The 19,471-nt window shown below is 38.3% G+C and overlaps 1 protein-coding gene across 9 annotated transcripts in view; it reads left to right on the top strand.

The window, feature by feature from the left end:
- LOC132111380 (ral GTPase-activating protein subunit alpha-1-like) overlaps positions 1-19,471 on the top strand; it is a 70,515-nt gene that overhangs the window by 20,858 nt on the left and 30,186 nt on the right. For 5 of the 9 annotated variants that reach the window (XM_059518608.1, XM_059518615.1, XM_059518609.1 and 2 more), the window contains exons 13-33: positions 852-1,000; positions 1,091-1,214; positions 2,236-2,473; positions 2,621-2,785; positions 3,960-4,100; positions 4,973-6,202; positions 9,064-9,188; positions 9,526-9,739; positions 9,843-10,019; positions 10,433-10,585; positions 10,698-10,891; positions 11,013-11,111; positions 11,222-11,377; positions 11,463-11,591; positions 11,732-11,857; positions 13,897-13,955; positions 15,565-15,673; positions 16,353-16,463; positions 16,549-16,617; positions 17,627-17,758; positions 17,917-18,100. In XM_059518608.1, coding sequence (XP_059374591.1) covers positions 852-1,000; positions 1,091-1,214; positions 2,236-2,473; positions 2,621-2,785; positions 3,960-4,100; positions 4,973-6,202; positions 9,064-9,188; positions 9,526-9,739; positions 9,843-10,019; positions 10,433-10,585; positions 10,698-10,891; positions 11,013-11,111; positions 11,222-11,377; positions 11,463-11,591; positions 11,732-11,857; positions 13,897-13,955; positions 15,565-15,673; positions 16,353-16,463; positions 16,549-16,617; positions 17,627-17,758; positions 17,917-18,100 — 4,084 coding nt within the window. The remainder of the gene's footprint in view (positions 1-851; positions 1,001-1,090; positions 1,215-2,235; positions 2,474-2,620; positions 2,786-3,959; positions 4,101-4,972; positions 6,203-9,063; positions 9,189-9,525; positions 9,740-9,842; positions 10,020-10,432; positions 10,586-10,697; positions 10,892-11,012; positions 11,112-11,221; positions 11,378-11,462; positions 11,592-11,731; positions 11,858-13,896; positions 13,956-15,564; positions 15,674-16,352; positions 16,464-16,548; positions 16,618-17,626; positions 17,759-17,916; positions 18,101-19,471) is intronic. The other 4 variants (XM_059518613.1, XM_059518612.1, XM_059518611.1 and 1 more) reach the window with 3 other exon arrangements.

Genomic DNA, 19,471 nt, shown 5'->3' on the forward strand with positions numbered 1-19,471 from the left:
CAATGGAATTTTTTGGTAGAATACTCGATTACTAAAATATTCGATAGCTACAGCCCTAGAAGAATCCTACAGTCATCTCTCCTGTGGTCATTTATGATCATGTTGTTGAGGTTGTACATCAATTTAGATACCTTGGTCCTGTAAAAGATGAAAAGTTGACCTTTGAGTCTCATGTGGATGCTGTAAGAAACCCCACCAGCGTATGTTCTACCTGCGGAAGCTTTGCAGTTTTAAAGTGGATAATACTTTCATGAAGATATTTTACTCTTGTTGTATTGAATCTGTCATTACTTTCTCATTTGTGTGTTAGTATGGGTCACTACATGTTAAAAACAGAAACAGATTGCAGGGTATTGTTAAAGTGTATGGTAAGATTGTTGGCTCCATTTTAAATGATTTGAACGACTTGTATAAGGCTAGGACTTTGAAGAAGGCGGGGTTAATTATGAATGATCCCAGCCATCCCTTGCAGAATGTTTTTAAGTTGCTTCCTTCTACTCGCAGGTATTATTTGCAATTGTAGGACCAATAGAATTAAAATTTATTTTATACCAGCTGCCATTGGTTTTTTAAATTACAAATAATTGTATGTATATTATTAATGGAAGTCATTGTTTTTGTCTGTGTGTTATGGTGCTTGTTTGTTGTTTGCATAGGGTTTACTGCTGGCTGTGAAACAAATTGCCATTCGGGGATAATAAAGTTGACCTTGACATAGCTTTGCATGTCAGATTTCTGGCTGTTTATTTACTTATTTATTTTTGGATGAAGCAGAGTTCAGTTCATGGGAAATTTTGTAAAACATTTCTCCTTCCAAGTCTCAGTTCCCCACTAATCTTTATTTCTTGCAGGTTTTCATCACCAACTCCTCTAATGTCTTCCTTGTGGAGGCAGCCAATGAGCTGAAGTCACTTCTGGAAGAGCATGTTGACATGTGCAAGCGTGTACTCAATATATACCGCAGTCTGGTCATGCATGAAACCATGAGCCAGAAGACCTGGTATGACTATGACATTCCAGTTCATTAATCTGTTCTCAGGTGTCTGCTTGGAATATCTGCTCATCCTGAGTGTATTTGTGTTCGTCACAGGGAGCAGATCTTGCTGGTGTTGCTAAGAGTAACGGAGTGTGTGATGAAGAGGCCTCCATCTATTATGCCTCATGGGAAGAAGAGTAACACTTTATCGGGCCGTTTGGCGGGAGCCATTTTTCAGGTACCGCCAACCAACACACCATGCCAGTTATTTATTTTTTTATTTAGTTAGCGGTTTCTGCGATTGTGAATAGGAGACATTTTTGGACTGCTCCCCCCATGGCGAATTCTCATTGGTCCAAAAACACTCACCACATACTACACATCGTATATACTATGTGCTTTAGTTTTTTTTTTACTTTTTATTTTTTTTCTGTATTTCACTTTCAGATGAACAGAAAAATCTCACTTGCTGTTTGAAATCTGGTTTGGACAGAGCCAGTAGACATCAGTTCTCTGATAGTCACTTTTTTTTTTTTTTTTTTTGTTAACTGAAATAATTACAATTCATTTCATTGTAATTTAAAATTTAAATATAAAAATGAAATGGAAAAACTTTAACTTAAAATTTTTTTCATTTATAAAAAAAATCTTTTTAAAAAAGTTTTTGAAAATGTTAAAAGTTTCAAGTTTTGAAAAAGTACAAAAATGATTTAAACTAATACATTTAAAGCTAAACAAAAACTAATAAAAGAGACAAAAGCACAACAATTACTAAAACTTAAAGGCATAATTCACTCAGAAATTAAAATTCTGTCATTATTTACTCACCCTCATGTTGTTCCAAAAATGTATGAATTTCTATCATCTTTTAAACACAAAAGAGGATATTTTTAAGACGGTAGCCATTGACTTCAATAAAAATACTATGGAAAAAAAACTATGGAAGTCAGTGGCTATCAGCCACTATTTGTTTGCTAATATCCTTCAGAATATCTTCTTTTGTGTTTAGCACGAAAAATAAACTTTGGAACAAGTGGATGGTGAGTAAATTATGAAAGTAATTTCATTTTTAGGTGCACTATCTCTTTAAACTCAAATTAAAACTAAAAATGTAAAAATAAAAGCTATTTTTATGCTTATATTTATAGAATATTAATAAATACAGTTAATTATTAAAATAATTACCTATAATTATTATTTCTAGTTCATATGTTGAAGTGTCTGATGTAGCCCATACTTTGTGCTGTCTTCCTGTTCAGACTCTGATTGTGGCCTGGATCAAAGGGAATCTGAATGTGTACATCTCTCGGGAGCTGTGGGACGACCTGCTGTCTGTACTCTCATCTCTCACCTGCTGGGAGGAGCTGGTCACTGAGTGGTCTCTCACCATGGAGACACTCACCAAGGTACTAGCACGTAACCTTTACAGCCTGGACCTGAACGAGCTGCCCCTGGACAAGCTCAGTGAACAGAAACAGAAGAAACACAAAGGCAAAGGTGAGTTTGTACAAAAATACAAAATCACCTGAGTACTTTTATGCTTGCACACAGACTAAGGTAGTTGCAAAACATGCAAAATCCAAGCCACTGAAGCATTTGAAACATCACTATCGTATGTGTACGTGATGCATTCGCTCCCTCTAGGTGGCGCCCACGAGTGCCAGAAAATCACTGTGGATAGGTCGTTCTCCAAAGGCTGGAGTCGAGACCCACCAGGCCAAGCTGCTGTCATGAGACAGCGCAGCGCTACCACTGCTGGGTCACCAGGCATCGAGAAGGCCAGAAGCATCGTCAGACAGAAGACAGTGGGTGAGTTTGCTTCAAACACTTCTTGTCCTTTCTACCTGAATAACCTTTGAATAACCTTTGCTTATGTTTGTATCTGCATTACTCTGTTACCCTAGTTCAGAAAGACAAAGATGAGCAAAGATGAAGATATTTACAAGGAGAGAACTTGATTGCATTAAATGATGTCCTTTCTTAAGGTGCAGTCACATTAGTGAAGGTTTGGCAAAAATGTCTATTGTCAATAGTGTAGAGATGTATGAAGAACTGCTTACACAGGTGTCACTTTCAAACTAAGCAGCTTTTTTGTTGGTCAACATAGTGTATCCGTGTAACCAACTTGAACCTATTGCAAAGTCTGCTTGGGAAAATATTTCATCCTCACATGAAATTTCCAGGTTGAGTGGATTTCTATTGAAATGACTGGATATTGCCCACAAACATTCAGTGTCACATGATTATTCAGAAATCATTCTAATATGTTGATTTGCTGCTATCATCAATGTTGAAAACAGTTGTGCTGCTTCACATTTTTGTGAAAATGTGTAATACAGTTTTTCAGGGTTCTTTGATGAATAGAAAGTTCACTAGAACAGTATTTGTTTGAAATAGAAAGCTTTTGTGTCATTAAAAGTGTCTTAACATTTTTTTTTAAATTAAAGCATCCTTACTGTGTAAAATTAATTTTTATATATTTTATATATTTTAAATATTTTTATTTTTTCAAATGTTATTGATCACAAACTTTTTAATGGTAGTGAAAACACTGCATAGCATCTTGGTACTTTCACATACACCTTGTCATCTAACACCTAATCTAGCAGACTACTTGGTGCCCATTGTATATAAATAGGAATTTAGCCTTATGCTTTAAAAAAAAACACTGCCATGTAACTCAATGACTGAATGTCTTTAACACGTCATGTTTCTCCTATAAAGTTCACAGTATAAATTTTTCAGTCACATGTTCAAGTGTAGGTCAGTGCTGATCTGATATGCACTGATAAGGTCACTTCTTTAACTTCTTTGTAATGCTCAGTGCTTTTCTGCTTTCCCTCTCTTCATAATGTCTTTCTCTTCCCTAACTTCTCCTGTGTTCCTTCATCACTCCTTATCTCTCTGCCTCATTTCCCTTTCTCTCTCACACTCTCCGTCTTGTCGTTCTTGTCTTTTTCTCATGTGTTTGCGTGGTCTGTAGCTCTGCGTAGTTGCTCTACGGGGGACAGTCTGCTGTCCTCAGCCTTTATCCGCAGTGCTAAAAGCGCACCTGTCCTGATCCACCCCGTACACCCTCTCCTGCCTGATTCTGTCCTCACTCCCCTAGCTGACGAGCTGTCAGGTAGAGCCCTCTATGCCTGTATCGGCACTCTCGCCTCTGACTGCATCCCAGCCTATGGATGTGCATGGATATAATTCTAGTTAGCATCCTCTGTCTGCCTGTTCAATTAATGTATGTGTATTATGATTTTTATTTAAAAGACCTAAATGTGTTTTGTGTGTGTGTGTTTGATTGCCTTCTCATTTATCATTGCTTTAAAGCCATGCTCTGATGCAGTTGCTTTCTGATAGGATGAATCTCAAGACAAATGTTAAGAAATGTTTTGGTTACATTTATCCACAAATTTAAAAGAATAAAAAAAAAATTATTTTGGGTTTGAATATGACCCAAACATTTCTTTGTGTGCACTTCACCCAACAGACCTATCGAGTCTTGCATGTGTGCATTTTTGTCTATAATACTGGTTGCTTGTCTTTGAGAATCTACAGTTTTATCTTTCTTCCCTAACCATTCATCCAGTATAATCACTCTTCACACCCAGAACTTTTGAGAAAAATACCCTCTACAGGAGAGAATGTCACAGTTTAAGCATTAATTTGTGATTAATTTTAAAAGACAAAATTAATTTTGTCTTTTAAAGTGAATAGCTTTCTTTTATTTTGTGATCTTGTGATGTTTCATTTACCTTTGATTTATTTAGAAATTTAATTAGATTTTAATTGTGTTTTATGTATGCATGTTTTTTGCATGTAAAATGTGCATCAGTTAATATGATAATACTCTCTAGGTCTTTTCATCACCTCTTAGGTATCTGAAATGTTCAGACTTGTTGCTTAACTTGTGTCTTTAAGATAATATCACTGACCATATTGATGCATAAACAGACTTGCATCCTTAAACATGCTGATTGATGCATATCTGTTCGTGTTCAGACATGGAGGAACCTCCAATGGCCCAACGGGGGCCCCGGATCCGCCACTGCTCTCAAAGTGAGGAGACCCCGTCGTCTGAGGTGTTTTCTGCCTCCAGCGAGCTGGAGCAGCCCCCACTCCCCCGCAGCAGCAGCGCCTCTGACATCATGGAGCCCTTCATCGCAGAACGGGTCAAAGGTGCACTTCCTGTCTCTGACAGTCCCTCTCATTCCTCCCACTTTACCGCCACCATCACCACCTCTGAGTCCCCCCACAGTTCCCTAACCCCACACCAACCCCCTGACAGCCAGGCATCCCTGGAGGTGGGCGAAAGCATCTATGACCATCTCTGCCAGATGCCGGGGCAGGAACCCCCCTTTATCCCCGATTGGTCCTGTCCAGCGGCTTCCTCGAGCAATCAAAATGAGGGCGAAGGGGAGGAGGATGTCTTCAGCACTTTTAGGGAGTTTTGTAGCAAGCAGGAAGTGAAGGTGGAAGCAGGTGCAGATAACAGGCAGGTGCAGTTTGGGGGAAGTGGGGATTGGGCGTTAGAATGGGATAAAGAGATGGAGCAAAGCGAGAAGAGTTTTTATGAGTGTTTAGATGAATGTGATTGGGATTTGAGTGTTAGTACGCAGCCAGCAGAGGGCAGCAAAGTCACGCAGCTGCACCACCAGAATGCCACGGACAGGTCTAGCGAGAGCGAGCTTAGTCCGCAGACTTCCCAGGTTGTCCCAAGGCCCAAACTATCCCATGTTGATCCCAAAAAACGCCACAGCAGTGGTGTCCACGTCAGCTTCCGCCCATCCACAGAGTCTGTGCAGTTTCACAACCCTCTGGACCCCAAAGAGGCACACTGGAAGACCCGCCTCCGCCGTCTTGGCCACTTCAGCAGCCACTCGGTTGGGGCAAGCGGGGCAGCAGCGAAGGGCTTCGGGGAGGGGGTCACCTGTTGCGAGGCTGTCGAACGGGATAGAGGCTCCATCAGTGGGGCTAGACGCGGCCGACTCGGCAGGCCAACTGTCCGCCCGCGGGGATCCCGCTCTAGGTCTCAGGAGTCAGGGTGCAGCCCGTCACGGCAGCAGCAGGTGGCGCTGCTGGGCGGGGTGTATAAGTCTATGGTTCATGCTCTCTCCAAACCCAAGGCCCAGGCAGTGTCACCCCAGCGTCACAGCAAAACACCAGCCACCGAGGCTCACCTGAAGGACCTGTACACTCACGTAATGGGCTATTTTGGAAGAAAAACTTCAGGTGAGGACTTGATTGGCTCAATGTCAACATGGAAGACATGAAAAATGTGACCAAAGCACCTGTGCGTTTTCCCTTTTTTTCTCTCTTTTCTTGTGACTGTTTGATTTTTGCTGAATGTGGATTGAATTGAAGCCTTTTTTGTATTTTCTTTCAAAGTAGCTCAATTCCAAAAAAAAAAAAAAAGACTCCCAAAAGACCAACGGCCCCCTACCTGTGGGATGGCTTCCCCTCTTCAAGCTTCCGGGACCTAATCTCTGCTGCCCCTCTTCCCCTGGATGCTGCATGCGACCTCATGCCTACCTCCCCACCCTCTGTCAATCTCTCACACATGTACATGCACACACATTCTCACCGACACATTCATAAAACACAGTGATCTTTAACCTAACGTTGTGTTATAATCTATGAAATTTTTATTAATGTAATTTTAAAAGAATAGCGTACCCCAAAATGGTAATTCTCTCATTTTTTATAACCTTGTTGTTTACCAGAATTTTTTTTTAGAACCTTGTTGTTTACCCAAATAGTAACTTGGGCTTCAAAAATGACAAAAAAAAAGAAAAAAGTCCTTAAAAGTAGGCTTTTTAAGTCATACGATAAGGGTGTGTGATAGTGTATAATTGCACAGACTGTGTGTGTGTGTGTGTGTGTGTGTGTGTGTGTGTGTGTGTGTGTGTGTGTGTGTGTGTGTGTGTGTGTGTGTGTGTGTGTGTGTGTGGAAAAAATAATACTGGAAAGTAAAAATTAAATTAAATGTTTTTTAATTAAAGAAATTAAATGACACTTTGAATATGAAAATTTTAATGTAAAGTAGCATGAATACATTTACACTGAAATTATAATTGCATGTGTGTATAGAATATAAAAAAAACTGCATTAGGATATTATTTTAAAGATTTAATGACACTATAAATATGAACAAAAAACAAGTGGGGAAAAAAATGAGTCATTGAGTCAGTCATTCAAATGATTCATTTATAGGCATGGTTAAATAAAGAATCCGTTCCATAGCAGTTCTGCTCCAGCTTTGTAACTATTTTCATTGGCATTCTAACAATGCAGTGAATGCATGGACTCTTTAAGGCAGGTTTTTTACAAAGTGAGTTACATAGCTGATACTTTTAGGTTGAACATTGTTAAAACAATTATATTGTAGACAAAATATATCACACCACAGCTTGTAAGATGTCATTTTTGAAGCTCAGTAGTTTCCTGTTAAGAGAGAAAGCACTCTGAACCCTATATAATCTTATATAGGGCTTGGAACAACAGGAATGCGTAAATGATGACAATTTTCATTTAAGAGTGATAAACTTGTAACAGAATACAGTTGATGTAGTTGCCTTAGTTGCAATGTTTTGTATGGCCAGTAGAGAGCAGCACTATCACTCTCAAAGAGCACTGTTTTCTTGTGGTACTGTGTTAAAAGCTTGCCGGCCTGCCTGTAGTGTAGCAACATGAATCATGAACTTGTGGACAGTTCAGTGGCACAAAGCTACTAGTTAACCAGGGCCCCTCGTAACTTAAACACAGCTTGTAGTCTAAACTAATCAGACTTCTAGAAGTACCGAAATGCCCAAAGTCACCAACTCACCATGATTTGTTGTTAACCAGTGGCCCCCTAACCCTTTTCTTTGGGATGAAGGCTGCCTCGTCTTGTTGTGGGTGGCTCCTCTAACCCACTCACTCCTGTCTCACTTTAACCTCAATCAGCAAAAAGGCTCACTAACTCCTAGGTTTGGATTTCAGGGTTTGCTCTGTCTCTTTCTCTGTCTGTCTCTGTTTGGGGACTGCATGAACTGTGAGTAACTGCATCGCTTCACTGGATGAAATCAGTTTTGTGGTTGGCTCACATTAAAGATTTAATTTTTCTGTATGTGTTCTGGTTTAGCGTTTTAATGTCAAAGGATTTTGGTTCTGTTTAAAGGGCAATATAGTGCTGAGTTTCATTTGCTCATTTTTTCAACAAAAACTATTTTATTTATTAATATTTAATGTAGATTCAAGCATCACCGCCATGATTTAGTTTCATGCTAATTTTATCTGATTGTTGAAAAATTTAATTTTTATCGTAATATGAAAAACATTTTCTTCTGTTCAAAAGTTTGGGGTCCGTTCGATTTTTTTTTCTATGTATTTATTTATTTTTGAAAGAAATTAATAATTAATGGACACATTTAATAGAAAATAATTTCTATTAAATACGTTCTTTTGAACTTTCTATCTATCAATGAAGCCTGAACATTAAAAAAAATCATAGTTCATAAAAATATGAAGCAGATTCTGACAACTGTTTTCATCAGGAGCAGCAAATCGGCATATTAAAAAGATTTCTGAAGGATGGCATAACACAGAAGGGTAATGATGCTGAAAATTCAGCTTTGTCATCCTAGGAATAAATTACATTGTAAAATGCACTTATTTTAAATTGTACTAATACATAATATTACTGTTTTACTGCATTTTTTTATTTTATTTCAAAAATCTTTCCAACCCCAAACCTTTGAACTGTAGTGTACATATATGCTTTAGTGTACATATCTTTTATTTAGTGAATGTGAGCTGGTTGCCATTGTCAAAAAAGAGAAAAATAAAAAAGCTGATGTAAAAGAGACAAATGTTCAACATGAGCAAAGGAAACTTAATGGCACTGTTGTCCTTTAAGAAAAACGTGTTTAACCCCAAACTCAAATAATCTAATTCATAATTATTTTCAAGTGCTGTAGAGAGAATCAGACACCACTACAAAAATGGAGTCAGTTAGTACATGTCATTCTGCTATGTCATCTATGTTTGCACTCACACGTTTTGGGAAGTCCCAGTAAAAGTACTGATGTATCTTTCTGCGCCTGTTGTCTTAGCCAATAAAGATGAGCTGACGCCGAAGATGAGGCCCATGTCCAACGATGTTGGCAGCAGCAACCTTAATGACAGTGACCTCATGGATGAGTTCATTCAGGAAAGACTGAGAGCCAGAAGCACTTCTGTATGTCCGTGCGAACATTCACTATGCACAGTGTCTGAAAACTTCATCTAATTAAAGGATGGTTCTATATAAACCTGAACTGCTAAAAAAAGTCATAATTTAAGGCATTATTTTATTTAGAATTAATCATACTAAATAATTGCATGAAATTGATATACCTGATCATATTTGTAAACAAATGAGCAAATAAACTAATAGTTTTTTAAAAGTGCACATACAGTATCGGCTAACTGCTGCATAATGCTTAAAACTAAATAATTCAGTTTTTGATTCTGGTGTTGTATGTTATAGTATGTTATTTTTAATGTATATTATGGTTTTCCTATGTTCTTTTTAGGGCATGACGAGGCGTGGGAGTAGCCCGGGAAGTCTGGAAATCCCCAAAGATCTACCAGAGCTCCTGAACCATCAGAACGCTACGCGTCCTGCAGATGACCCCGGTGTGCCCTCTGAGTGGACCTCCCCAGCCAGCGCCAGTGGAAGTGACCTCATAAGCTCCGACAGCCAGTCAGATTCCTTCAATGCTTTTCAGTATGACAGCAAGTTTGAAAGTAAGTAGTTTAGGTTGAATTGAAAGAGACAAGCCAGTACAAGAAAGAGACAAGTAAGAGGTTGATAATGAGTGTTTTTGTTTGTGTGTGCGTGTGTCTGCAGATTTCAGCTTTCCCCCTGAAACGTGTGCTCTGGCCTCTGTGGATCAGGATAGTTTGGGAGGAGCAGGACAGACCACAGAGGAGCAGGAGCTTTCCAGTCTCACAACAATCCACATCGACTCGGAGACCAGCAGCCTCAGTCAGCATGGGCTGTCGGCTGACACCGTCACCATCACTGGTACACTCTCTCACACTCACGTACAGCAGAGTGCAATGGACTGGAAACTTAGTGCTAGGTTATGAACTATAAGCAAATGTCTACATTTTAAGAAGTCTTTCATTTTTTGGGAGACGGAAAGAAATTTACATACCATACTGCAGTCCACATGAACAGCATAATCTCTAAATTTTATTTTCAAGAACACTTGGGTGTTCTTTGGTTAACCCAAAACTATCCAAACTAGACTAACTAATAAACATTCTACATGTTAAGTGTGCTGAAAGTTGTTTTTGGTAAAAGCATCTGCTGCTTGATTCTCTGGTATCAGCCACACTGTTCCCATATGCTGTATTACTGTCAGTGGCACGTTACCACACACAGATGTGTCATGTTTAGAAATCTAAGAGTTGCTGTGCTTGATATTTCCTCAGGTTCTGAGAGCGCATCTCCAATGCATTCTCTGGGAGGTTCACGATCGCAGACACCGTCCCCTGCCACGCTGACTGCTGAACACGTCCAGCATAAAGAACTGCAGCTGGATGAGAAAATGCACCACTCTGTGCTGCAGACCCCTGATGACCTTGGTAATTTATAGATAGATAGACAGACATATTTAGCTAGGAATATGCAAGCTAGTACACTATCTGTTGCATCTTTGACATCTCTGTAATGAACCTGCTTTATTGCACATTTCAGAAACCAGCGAATTTCCTACAGAGGACTGTAGTGTGATGGCTGGCGGCACTCTGACCGGCTGGCATGCTGATGTTGCCACAGTGATGTGGAGGAGAATGCTTGGCATTCTGGGAGATGTAAACTCCATCAAGGACCCTGAGATCCATGCACAGGTCTTTGACTACCTCTGCGAGCTCTGGCAGAACCTGGCCAAGGTGAACACAGACACTCAGAGTCCTTCAGAGTGCCATGAAAGGATAATTTACAGTGCCGTAGCTAATCCAATTCCAATTGGAAAATGTCCTTATGTCTCTGTGTTGTTTTCCGTCTCTGTAGATCAGAGACAATCTCGGGATTTCCCTTGACAACCAGTCTTCTCCACCCCCACCAGATCTGATTCCACCTTTGCGGATTCTGACTCCCTGGCTTTTCAAAGTGAGTTTAGGAATATTTTATCTGAATGGCTGAATGACATAGCTGACATAGTTTATTAGTTCTGTCCTTCCATCCATCGTTCATAAAGGTTTTGAACTGTCTGTGTGCAGGCCACTATGTTGGGCGAGCGCTATAAGCAGGGGAAACTCCACGCCTATAAGCTCATTTGTAAGATAATGAAGAGAAGACAGGATGTTTCACCCAACTCTGACTTCCTTACGCACTTCTACAACATCATGCACAGCGGCCTGCTTCATCAAGACCAGGTGTGTTTGTGTGTACCTGGTTTCCATGTGGATTGCCATTTTTGTACAAAACTTTTGTGTTGACCTCTTTCTCTTTGCCTTACAGGACATTGTTAACACCATCATTAAGCACTGCTCACCACGATTCTTCTCTATTGGACTTCCGGGAGCCACTATGCTCATCCTGGACTTCATAGTTGCAGCGAGCCGTGTAACCGCCTGCTCATCCCTCAATGTGAGAAACCACCGAAAAGCTTCCGTATAACCCTGCCTCTACATGCATTAACATCTATTTGCATGTGTTTGCAAATGTTACATCCAACTTTGTAGCTGTTGTTAATTTTTGTCTTTCTCTTTTCTTGGTCTTTCTCCCAGGCTCCACGGGTGGAGGCTCAGATTTTGTTGGGCTCCCTGGTGTGCCTCCCAAACTTGTACAGTGAACTCCCCGCTCTGCACCCTACAACAGCTGACATCCTCATGACGAAATTCACAGATGTCAAGGTATCTCATCCTGGCCCTAGAAAAAAATATTGGTGGGTCAGGACGCATGGATGGATTACCGTTTATATACCTCTTTTTTCCTTTCTATAAAAGTTTTTATATTAAAGTGTTTTATTTCAATAAAATATAAATTGTATTTATTTTATTTAATATATACTACAAGTCAAAAGTTTAAGATCAGAACGATTTTTTATGTTTTTTTACAGGAGTTTCTTATGCTCATCAAGACTGCATTTATTTGATCAAAAATACAGGAAAATTTTAATATTTTGAAATATTATATTTTAATATACATATTTATTTTCAGCTTCATTACTCCAGTCTTCAGTGTCACATGATCCTTCAGAAATCATTCTAATATGCAGATTGATTATTAGTGCTGGAAACTGTTGTGCTGCTTAATATTTTTTGGAACCTGTGATACTTTTTTTCAGGATTCTTTGATGAATAAAAAGATAAAAAGGAGAGCATTTATTTAAAATATATATTTTTTTCTAACAATATACACTACCGGTCAAAAGTTTGGGGTCAGTAAGTTTTTATTCTTTATTGTTTTTTAAAGAAATGTAAACTTTTATTCAGCAAGGATGTGTTAAATTGTTAAGAAGTGATAACAAAGATTTAAGATTTATATCTTGAATAAATACTGTTCTTTATGAACAAATGATCAAAGAATCATGAAAAAAGTACAGCTGTTTCCAAACATCCCTAAAATATACACACACATACACACACATTACCGGTCAAAAATTTGGGATCAGTAATACTTTGTTTTATACATATACAGTTTATATATATATATATATATATATATATATATATATATATATATATATATATATAATATAAAAATTGGAAAAATATTTTGACCAATTAATTAAATAGTGCATTTATAACAATGATATTATTTTTATTGCTAGAATCTTTTTCATTATTTACTATAAATATTTAGAATAAATACCTTGCGAACCAAAACTGTTGCACTTTAGTCTGAAAAAGGCTTTTGCACTGACTAGTTGTTCTGATAATCCATCAACTAATAATTGGAAATTGATTTTTTTTTTGTACATCTTTCCTAAAAAATAATCTCTGATATCATGGGGCTACATTCAACCACCAGGCTTCAATCGGGACATATATATGTGCTTATGTCTATAGTCTGTGTTTAACCTCCTCCACCGCCTGCCCTTATGCAGATCCAAGTAGCTGAATGTATGCCACTCCAACGGTTGTTTAGAGTGCAGGGAAATCTGCTGTAATTGTTCCTGCCGATTCTAATGTGCTAATGGGTGATCAGCAATGCAAGCCGCAATGACCCAAGCTTCATAGGGCTGTTGTTATTGTGTTGCCGTGTTGTTCAGAGCGACGGTAAGGAGCTAATGCCATGCGGGGAGGCGTCCGTCACTCGCATGCAGAAATTCGCATGATGGCATCTGATAACCAAGAGCAGGCCATGAATGACAAGACCGTGGTTAACGTGATCCTTTTTCTGTGTGTGTGTGTGTGTGTGCGCCGGCAGATGCTTCTTTTCCAGATGGTTGGATATGTCATGTTCTGAGTTGCCAGATTGCTGGTTTTATTTCAGATTTTGTGTCTGTTGTGAGCGGTTCTGATCATTATCTGTTTGTCTGTCTGCATTATCTCACTCTGTGCATCTGTGTCTCTTTTGGGAGTGTGTGCGGTATTGTATGTGTTTCTGTGAGCGAATGTGATGTGTGAAAGTCTGTGTGGATAAGAAATGGGTACATATTATCTGACACTCTCTAGATGGAATGAAATTGATCAGTATCAGGAAGTCGACGGTTCCTTGAACAGGATTTTATGCACCCTGTACTTTTCATTGACTGCCATTCAGAATTGTCTATCTGACACAAGGGCATATTAAATTGATCACAAGTGCCAGTAAAGACATTTATAACAAAAGATTGCAAAAGATTTCTATTTCAAATAAATGAGGTTCTTTTGAATTTTTTTTTATTCATCAAAAAATTCTGAAAAAAAGTATCACCTTTGTCATTGTTTTTATTTTTCTGTTTCAGGAGCATATAATCAAGCATATCCTGACCTCTGCCAGAGATGAGCCTTCTGCACCAGCAAGGTACAAGCCCTGAACACAAACACCTTCTCCTAGTCAAAGCTGTGACTTAGAAGTTACCACGTTTACTCTGACATGTTGTGCTGTGGAGCTTAGGGAAACGGCACAAGTTTGAATTCGACTCGCAGCATTTCCTGATCCCATTCCCCTACACTCTTCACATCATTTCCTCTTCTATCCCTCCACTAAATATAAAAAGTTTAGAAAAAAAACATCATCTTATCTAGGTGTTTCATATTAAATAATTAGCCTGTTTGCAAAATACTACATGTAAAGTTGGTACTCAACCAGAATGAGCTGTTTTTTTTTATGCAACTAGCTTCGTTTAAATGCAGGACTGTAGCTTATCCGTTAAATTATCACTCACAAAAGTTGAGATGATTGACGGTGTCTTTCTCTCTATCAAGGAAACTTTTTCTCATGAAACAAAACAAAACCAAGCAACAAGAGAAACATTCTTCATTAGTCTCACTTCACAATAATAAAAATAATCAGTGGACTCATGCAGATAACTTTTTGGAAATCATTTCTTAAAAATGAACCAAATCGTGGTCCTACTTTATTAACATCTTACTGTGGTTATTAGCCCTCAATAGATAGTCTTCCATGTATTCTGTAGCTTGTTGTGAATATAAGTTGTCAGTTTTGGACAGCGCAAAGCTAAAAGCACCTGATTTCTGCACTTGGAAATGAAAGTTGTGAATCAGCCGTTGTTTTCTGTCATTTCGAGAAATGCATCAAATCTGCACACATCTGCAAAGGAATTTTCGCAAAAGGCTAATATAATGAATATGTAATGCATATCTCATTAAATGACTAAATTCTTAAGTTTGGTTTGTGCAGTCTAATTTTCATAAATGGCAACTTATAAATGACATTGGCTTCAAATCATATCTTGTATTCCTCATTTTACATCAAATCACACAAGGAATATGACTATATATGAAAACCTGCAATACATTTAAAAAATGGACAGATAATGAACAAGTATGTATGAAATGCTGAAATGCATCAGCAATTTATTAAATGTAAGTTTCAGACCTTTCATATTTGACATTAATGTTACAAAAGTGCCAAAATATGTTAGAATTAGGCCTAGCCTATTACACTCAAAATCTTCCTAACAATAAGCTACCTTTTCTATCATTTAGTTTTTTTATGGTATAATGCACACCTCTAATGTAATTTAAACATTCAAAGTTAATACTGGCCGGTACTGTACAATAAAAAGTAAGCACACTTCAAGCACTGCCATAATATTAGATAGCTGGAACATTTAGGCTATATGATGAATAATTCGAGATTAAATGTTATAATTTTTTATTAGCCAATTATTGTAATATTACCACTGATTTATTTCATTATTTTTTATCTTTATTTACAAGTTAAAATGCAACAATTACAGCTTTATTGAGCAATGGTGTTATTTGTGCCACATGGTGATGAATTTAAGAACAAGTTTCATATGTGACTATCTAAAGCACAAAAACATCTCCATATCTAAAGCACAAGATAATGCATGTGTAAGATGTTTAAGGTTTAATTTAAATGTGATGGAAGTTATCATTTATTTTAAATTAAAGGTCTATCTTGGTTTCTATTATTTTGTCAGGTGTGTGGCTCTCTGTAGTCTGGGTATTTGGCTCTGTGAAGAGCTGGTTCATGGCACTCAGCATCCGCAGATCAAAGAAGCACTCAATGTCATCTGTGTCACCCTCAAGGTAACGCATGCTTGGTTATACAACAACATGTACATATATTCTGCTGTTAAAGATTGATTATAAACAGAATAGAAGCATCTGTGCTGTAAAAGAACCTTCACTGGCAATGTAAGTGAGAACAGCAGAGAAATGATGGCATTGCCCTTGGCCTGAGTCTTCTGAAGCTGTTCCTGATGCCTGGGCTCACTGCACTGGCACAAGTGTGTTCGGTTCATCCAGAAGAAGATTATTCCATACTCCCTGCACCCACCTCTACCAGCCTTCCTAAATCTGGACCGTCAACATGTTTGGCTTCTCTGCTTCTCACAGACAGAAGGCTAATCCACTGAAGAATGCACGCTTCAGAGACTTCGAGGAATTATTACATTTCTGTCTGAAATGAAGGCTAGAGCCAACAGACACACACGCATACTCAAACTCCGGTCCAATCAGAAAAGTCTGTTTGTGATCGGGTCAATTCTTTTGGTTTTTCAGAGAATCTGGTTTCAGTGGAGGGTTAGATATGAGGGTCTCTCTCCTTTGGGTGCGTTCCATGAAGCAGAATTAGGCAAAGACTCATCCCGTCTTAATCAGCTCAGATGAGGCCCACGACACAATTTTGCAGTTTTGCTCCACACATGTCTGAGCACATAAAAGTTGCTGATTGCCTGCATTTTAACCACTAATACCTTCCTTCCAGTTCTCAAATAAAACCGTTGCCCTGGTGGCCTCGGACATTTTGCACCTGCTCATAAATTATGTGGACGAACTGCAGAAATTCCCGCCAGACACTCCAAAGAAAATAGTGGAGGTAAAGTCAGTCACAGTGCAAGTAAGCTGAATTTTAAGTTGGTTTGGATTTGTTAAGATACTAATGTTAATTTCCTGCTTCTTAGGTCCTTATTGCAACCATCACTTACCTTCTTCCAGCTACAGAGTCTTCCCCTCATGAGCTGGATAAGAGGGTATGTACCCCAACACAATGAAATAACCCAATCATGTACATGTGAAATAAATGCTTTTTTCCATCCAGCTGCTCATAATGGTTTTTGTTAAAGAGAAAGTACACCTAAAAAACAGAACAGTTTGTCCTATTTAGATGCAACACATCAAGTAATTTTCCTGTTCTTACTAAAAAAGAAATGCTTTATAAAGCAACTAAGCAATCTGTTTGCTATATTAAAAGTCTTCTGAAACAATGTGATGGGTTTGAGCAAAAATAGTAAAATGCATTGCTAAGAATTTCATCTGGACAACTTTAAAAGTGATTTTCTAAGTATTTAGATTTTATTGCACCCTCAGATTCAAGACTCAAAAGCATACATCAAAGGAAAGCTTATTTATTCAGCTTTCAGATGATGTATAAATCTCAATTTAGAGAAATTGACCCTTATGACTGTTTTGTGGTCCAGGCACACACACACACACACACATATATATATATATATATATATATCAAAAAGACTTCTTTTTTTAATTAATTATAAATAAATAAAACTTTTACGTTAAAAAATGTACCACAGTTTCAACAAAAATATTAAGCAGCTCTATTTTCCACACTGATAATAAAAAATGTTTCTTGAGCAGTAAACCAGCGTATTAAAATTATTTATAGAATAATTTACAATTTAAATTAAATTAAATTTAAATTTAAATTTATGCATTTAGCAGACACTTTTATCCAAAGCGACTTACAGTGCATTCAGGCTATCAATTTTTACCTATCATGTGTTCCTGGGGAATCGAACCCCCAACCTTGTACTTGATAACGCAATGCTCTACCAATTGAGCTACAGGAACACTATTTAATTTAATTTAGAAGGATCATGTAACACTTAACACTGGAATAATGGCTGCTGAATTTTTATTTCTTTTTTTTCAGTAATTAACTACATTTCTAAATATATCGAAATAGAAAGTATTTAATTTGAATAAATTTGATCATTTTATTTATTTTACTTTATATATCTCCAGCTGGTTGTGTCTCTGCTGCTGTGCTTGCTGGACTGGGTGATGGCTCTACCTCCCAAAACTCTCCTGCAGCCGATCCAAAGAGCCTCAGACAATGAGAAAACTGACAAGTCCGTCCTCAGCTGCATCTATAAAGTACGAGGCCAACACTCACACCTGCTATTAAACATAATTTTTATATCTTGATATACATCAATTTAATTTTTGTCGGTGAATTACCCTGTGAAACAACTAAAGACATAAACTCCACTCTGTATTTCTTTGTATTTCTAACTCATTTGTCCATCTGTCAGGTCCTCCATGGCTGTGTATATGGAGCTCAGAGCTTCAGCAACCCCAATTACTTCCCCATTCACCTGTCAGACTTGAGCAGCCCAGACTACGACCCCTTCCTACTACTGGAGAACCTGAAGGAGCCAGAGCCACTCCATTCACCCGACTCTGAACGCTCCTCTAAACTGCAGCCTGTCACTGAAGGTGAGTGCATGTCCTCTGCCTCTCTCGTACTTGTTTTGACCTTTAAAGGGGTCATATGATGCTTTTTTTAAAGATCATTATTTTGTGTATTTGGTGTAACAGAATATGTTGACATGCTTTAATGTTCAAAAAACACATTATTATTTTTTAAAAACTGTACATAATTGTAGATCCTCTATGCCCCCCCTCTCTCAAATGCGTCGTTTTCTACAAAGTCCCTCCTTCCGACAAGAGCGGTCTGCTCTGATTGGCCAACTGACCCAGTGCATTGTGATTAGCCGAACACTGCAAGCACTCGTTGGAAATGTAACGCCCCTTTCCATAATCGCGACCTTCATCTTTCAAAATAAATGTAAAGAAAGTTAATAATGTCCTTAATTTCACCATCAGCCCGAAGGTGGAACAGAGTCACAGGACAGACACAGTGATGAAGCTTAAATGTGTTTGCAGTACACAAGCCATGGTTAAGACAGCTGACTCCACTGTGTGGAGCGCCATTGTCGTGGCAAAGTCAGTATTACCTCCTAGGTTGACGAAACGGTCATGCATAAAATGTGTTGCTGTTCTGTTGTAAATAATCTTAAAGATTCCTAAATGCATCTACTTTCGGAAGGCCAAATAAAGTGCTTTTCCTTTCTTCTTGATACACACAGCATCTCCCTGACATGGCTGCTTCAACACTAACTGTGGTTACTGAAACAACACCTTCTTTCTTTGTGTGAACATTTGGGTGGCATTACACAAATATTTCCACATAGTGACATACACATGTGGGGGCGTGTTTAAATGAGCCATTTAGGGGTGCGTGTCCGAGTCTTAACTTTGATAAACAACGTGTATTTGAGACTTTAGTCTTTCCAACTTTACAGATCTTCTTCATGCACCAAGAGCTTGTAACACTTCAAAGAGAAAGGAAAAATGTATGCATCATATGACTTTAAATCTCTTGTGTTTATGCATTTGATATTTTAGCCAGGTCCAGCAATCACTTTTGTCTTTCTCCAGTTTCCTACACCTTGTCCTAACCAGTTGCAACATGACAAGTTTTGATCATCAAGTAATTTGCCTTGTAACGTTATTACATGACAGCGTTTTACTTGCATTGACATTGAAAGGAATTGATCATTTCTGACTGTTGCAGTCAGTCGAAAATAACTAATCATTAAAAACCTGAGTGAGACATGTGTCCACCACTTTCCTACCTCCATTACTCTTGAAATTACTCCTAGTGCTGGATTCTTGCTAGATCGGAGGGCACTCGGTGGCTGAGGTGGTCCGTAAAGAAGACAGCTTCATCCGGATAAAATCCTTCCCCCTGAGAGCTCCGGTTTAAGAATGTTTTGGCTCATTAAGGCAGTAGAGAGTGTTGCT

The sequence above is a fragment of the Carassius carassius genome, chromosome 31, assembly GCF_963082965.1.
Source record: "Carassius carassius chromosome 31, fCarCar2.1, whole genome shotgun sequence".
Taxonomy (NCBI): Eukaryota; Metazoa; Chordata; class Actinopteri; order Cypriniformes; family Cyprinidae; genus Carassius; species Carassius carassius.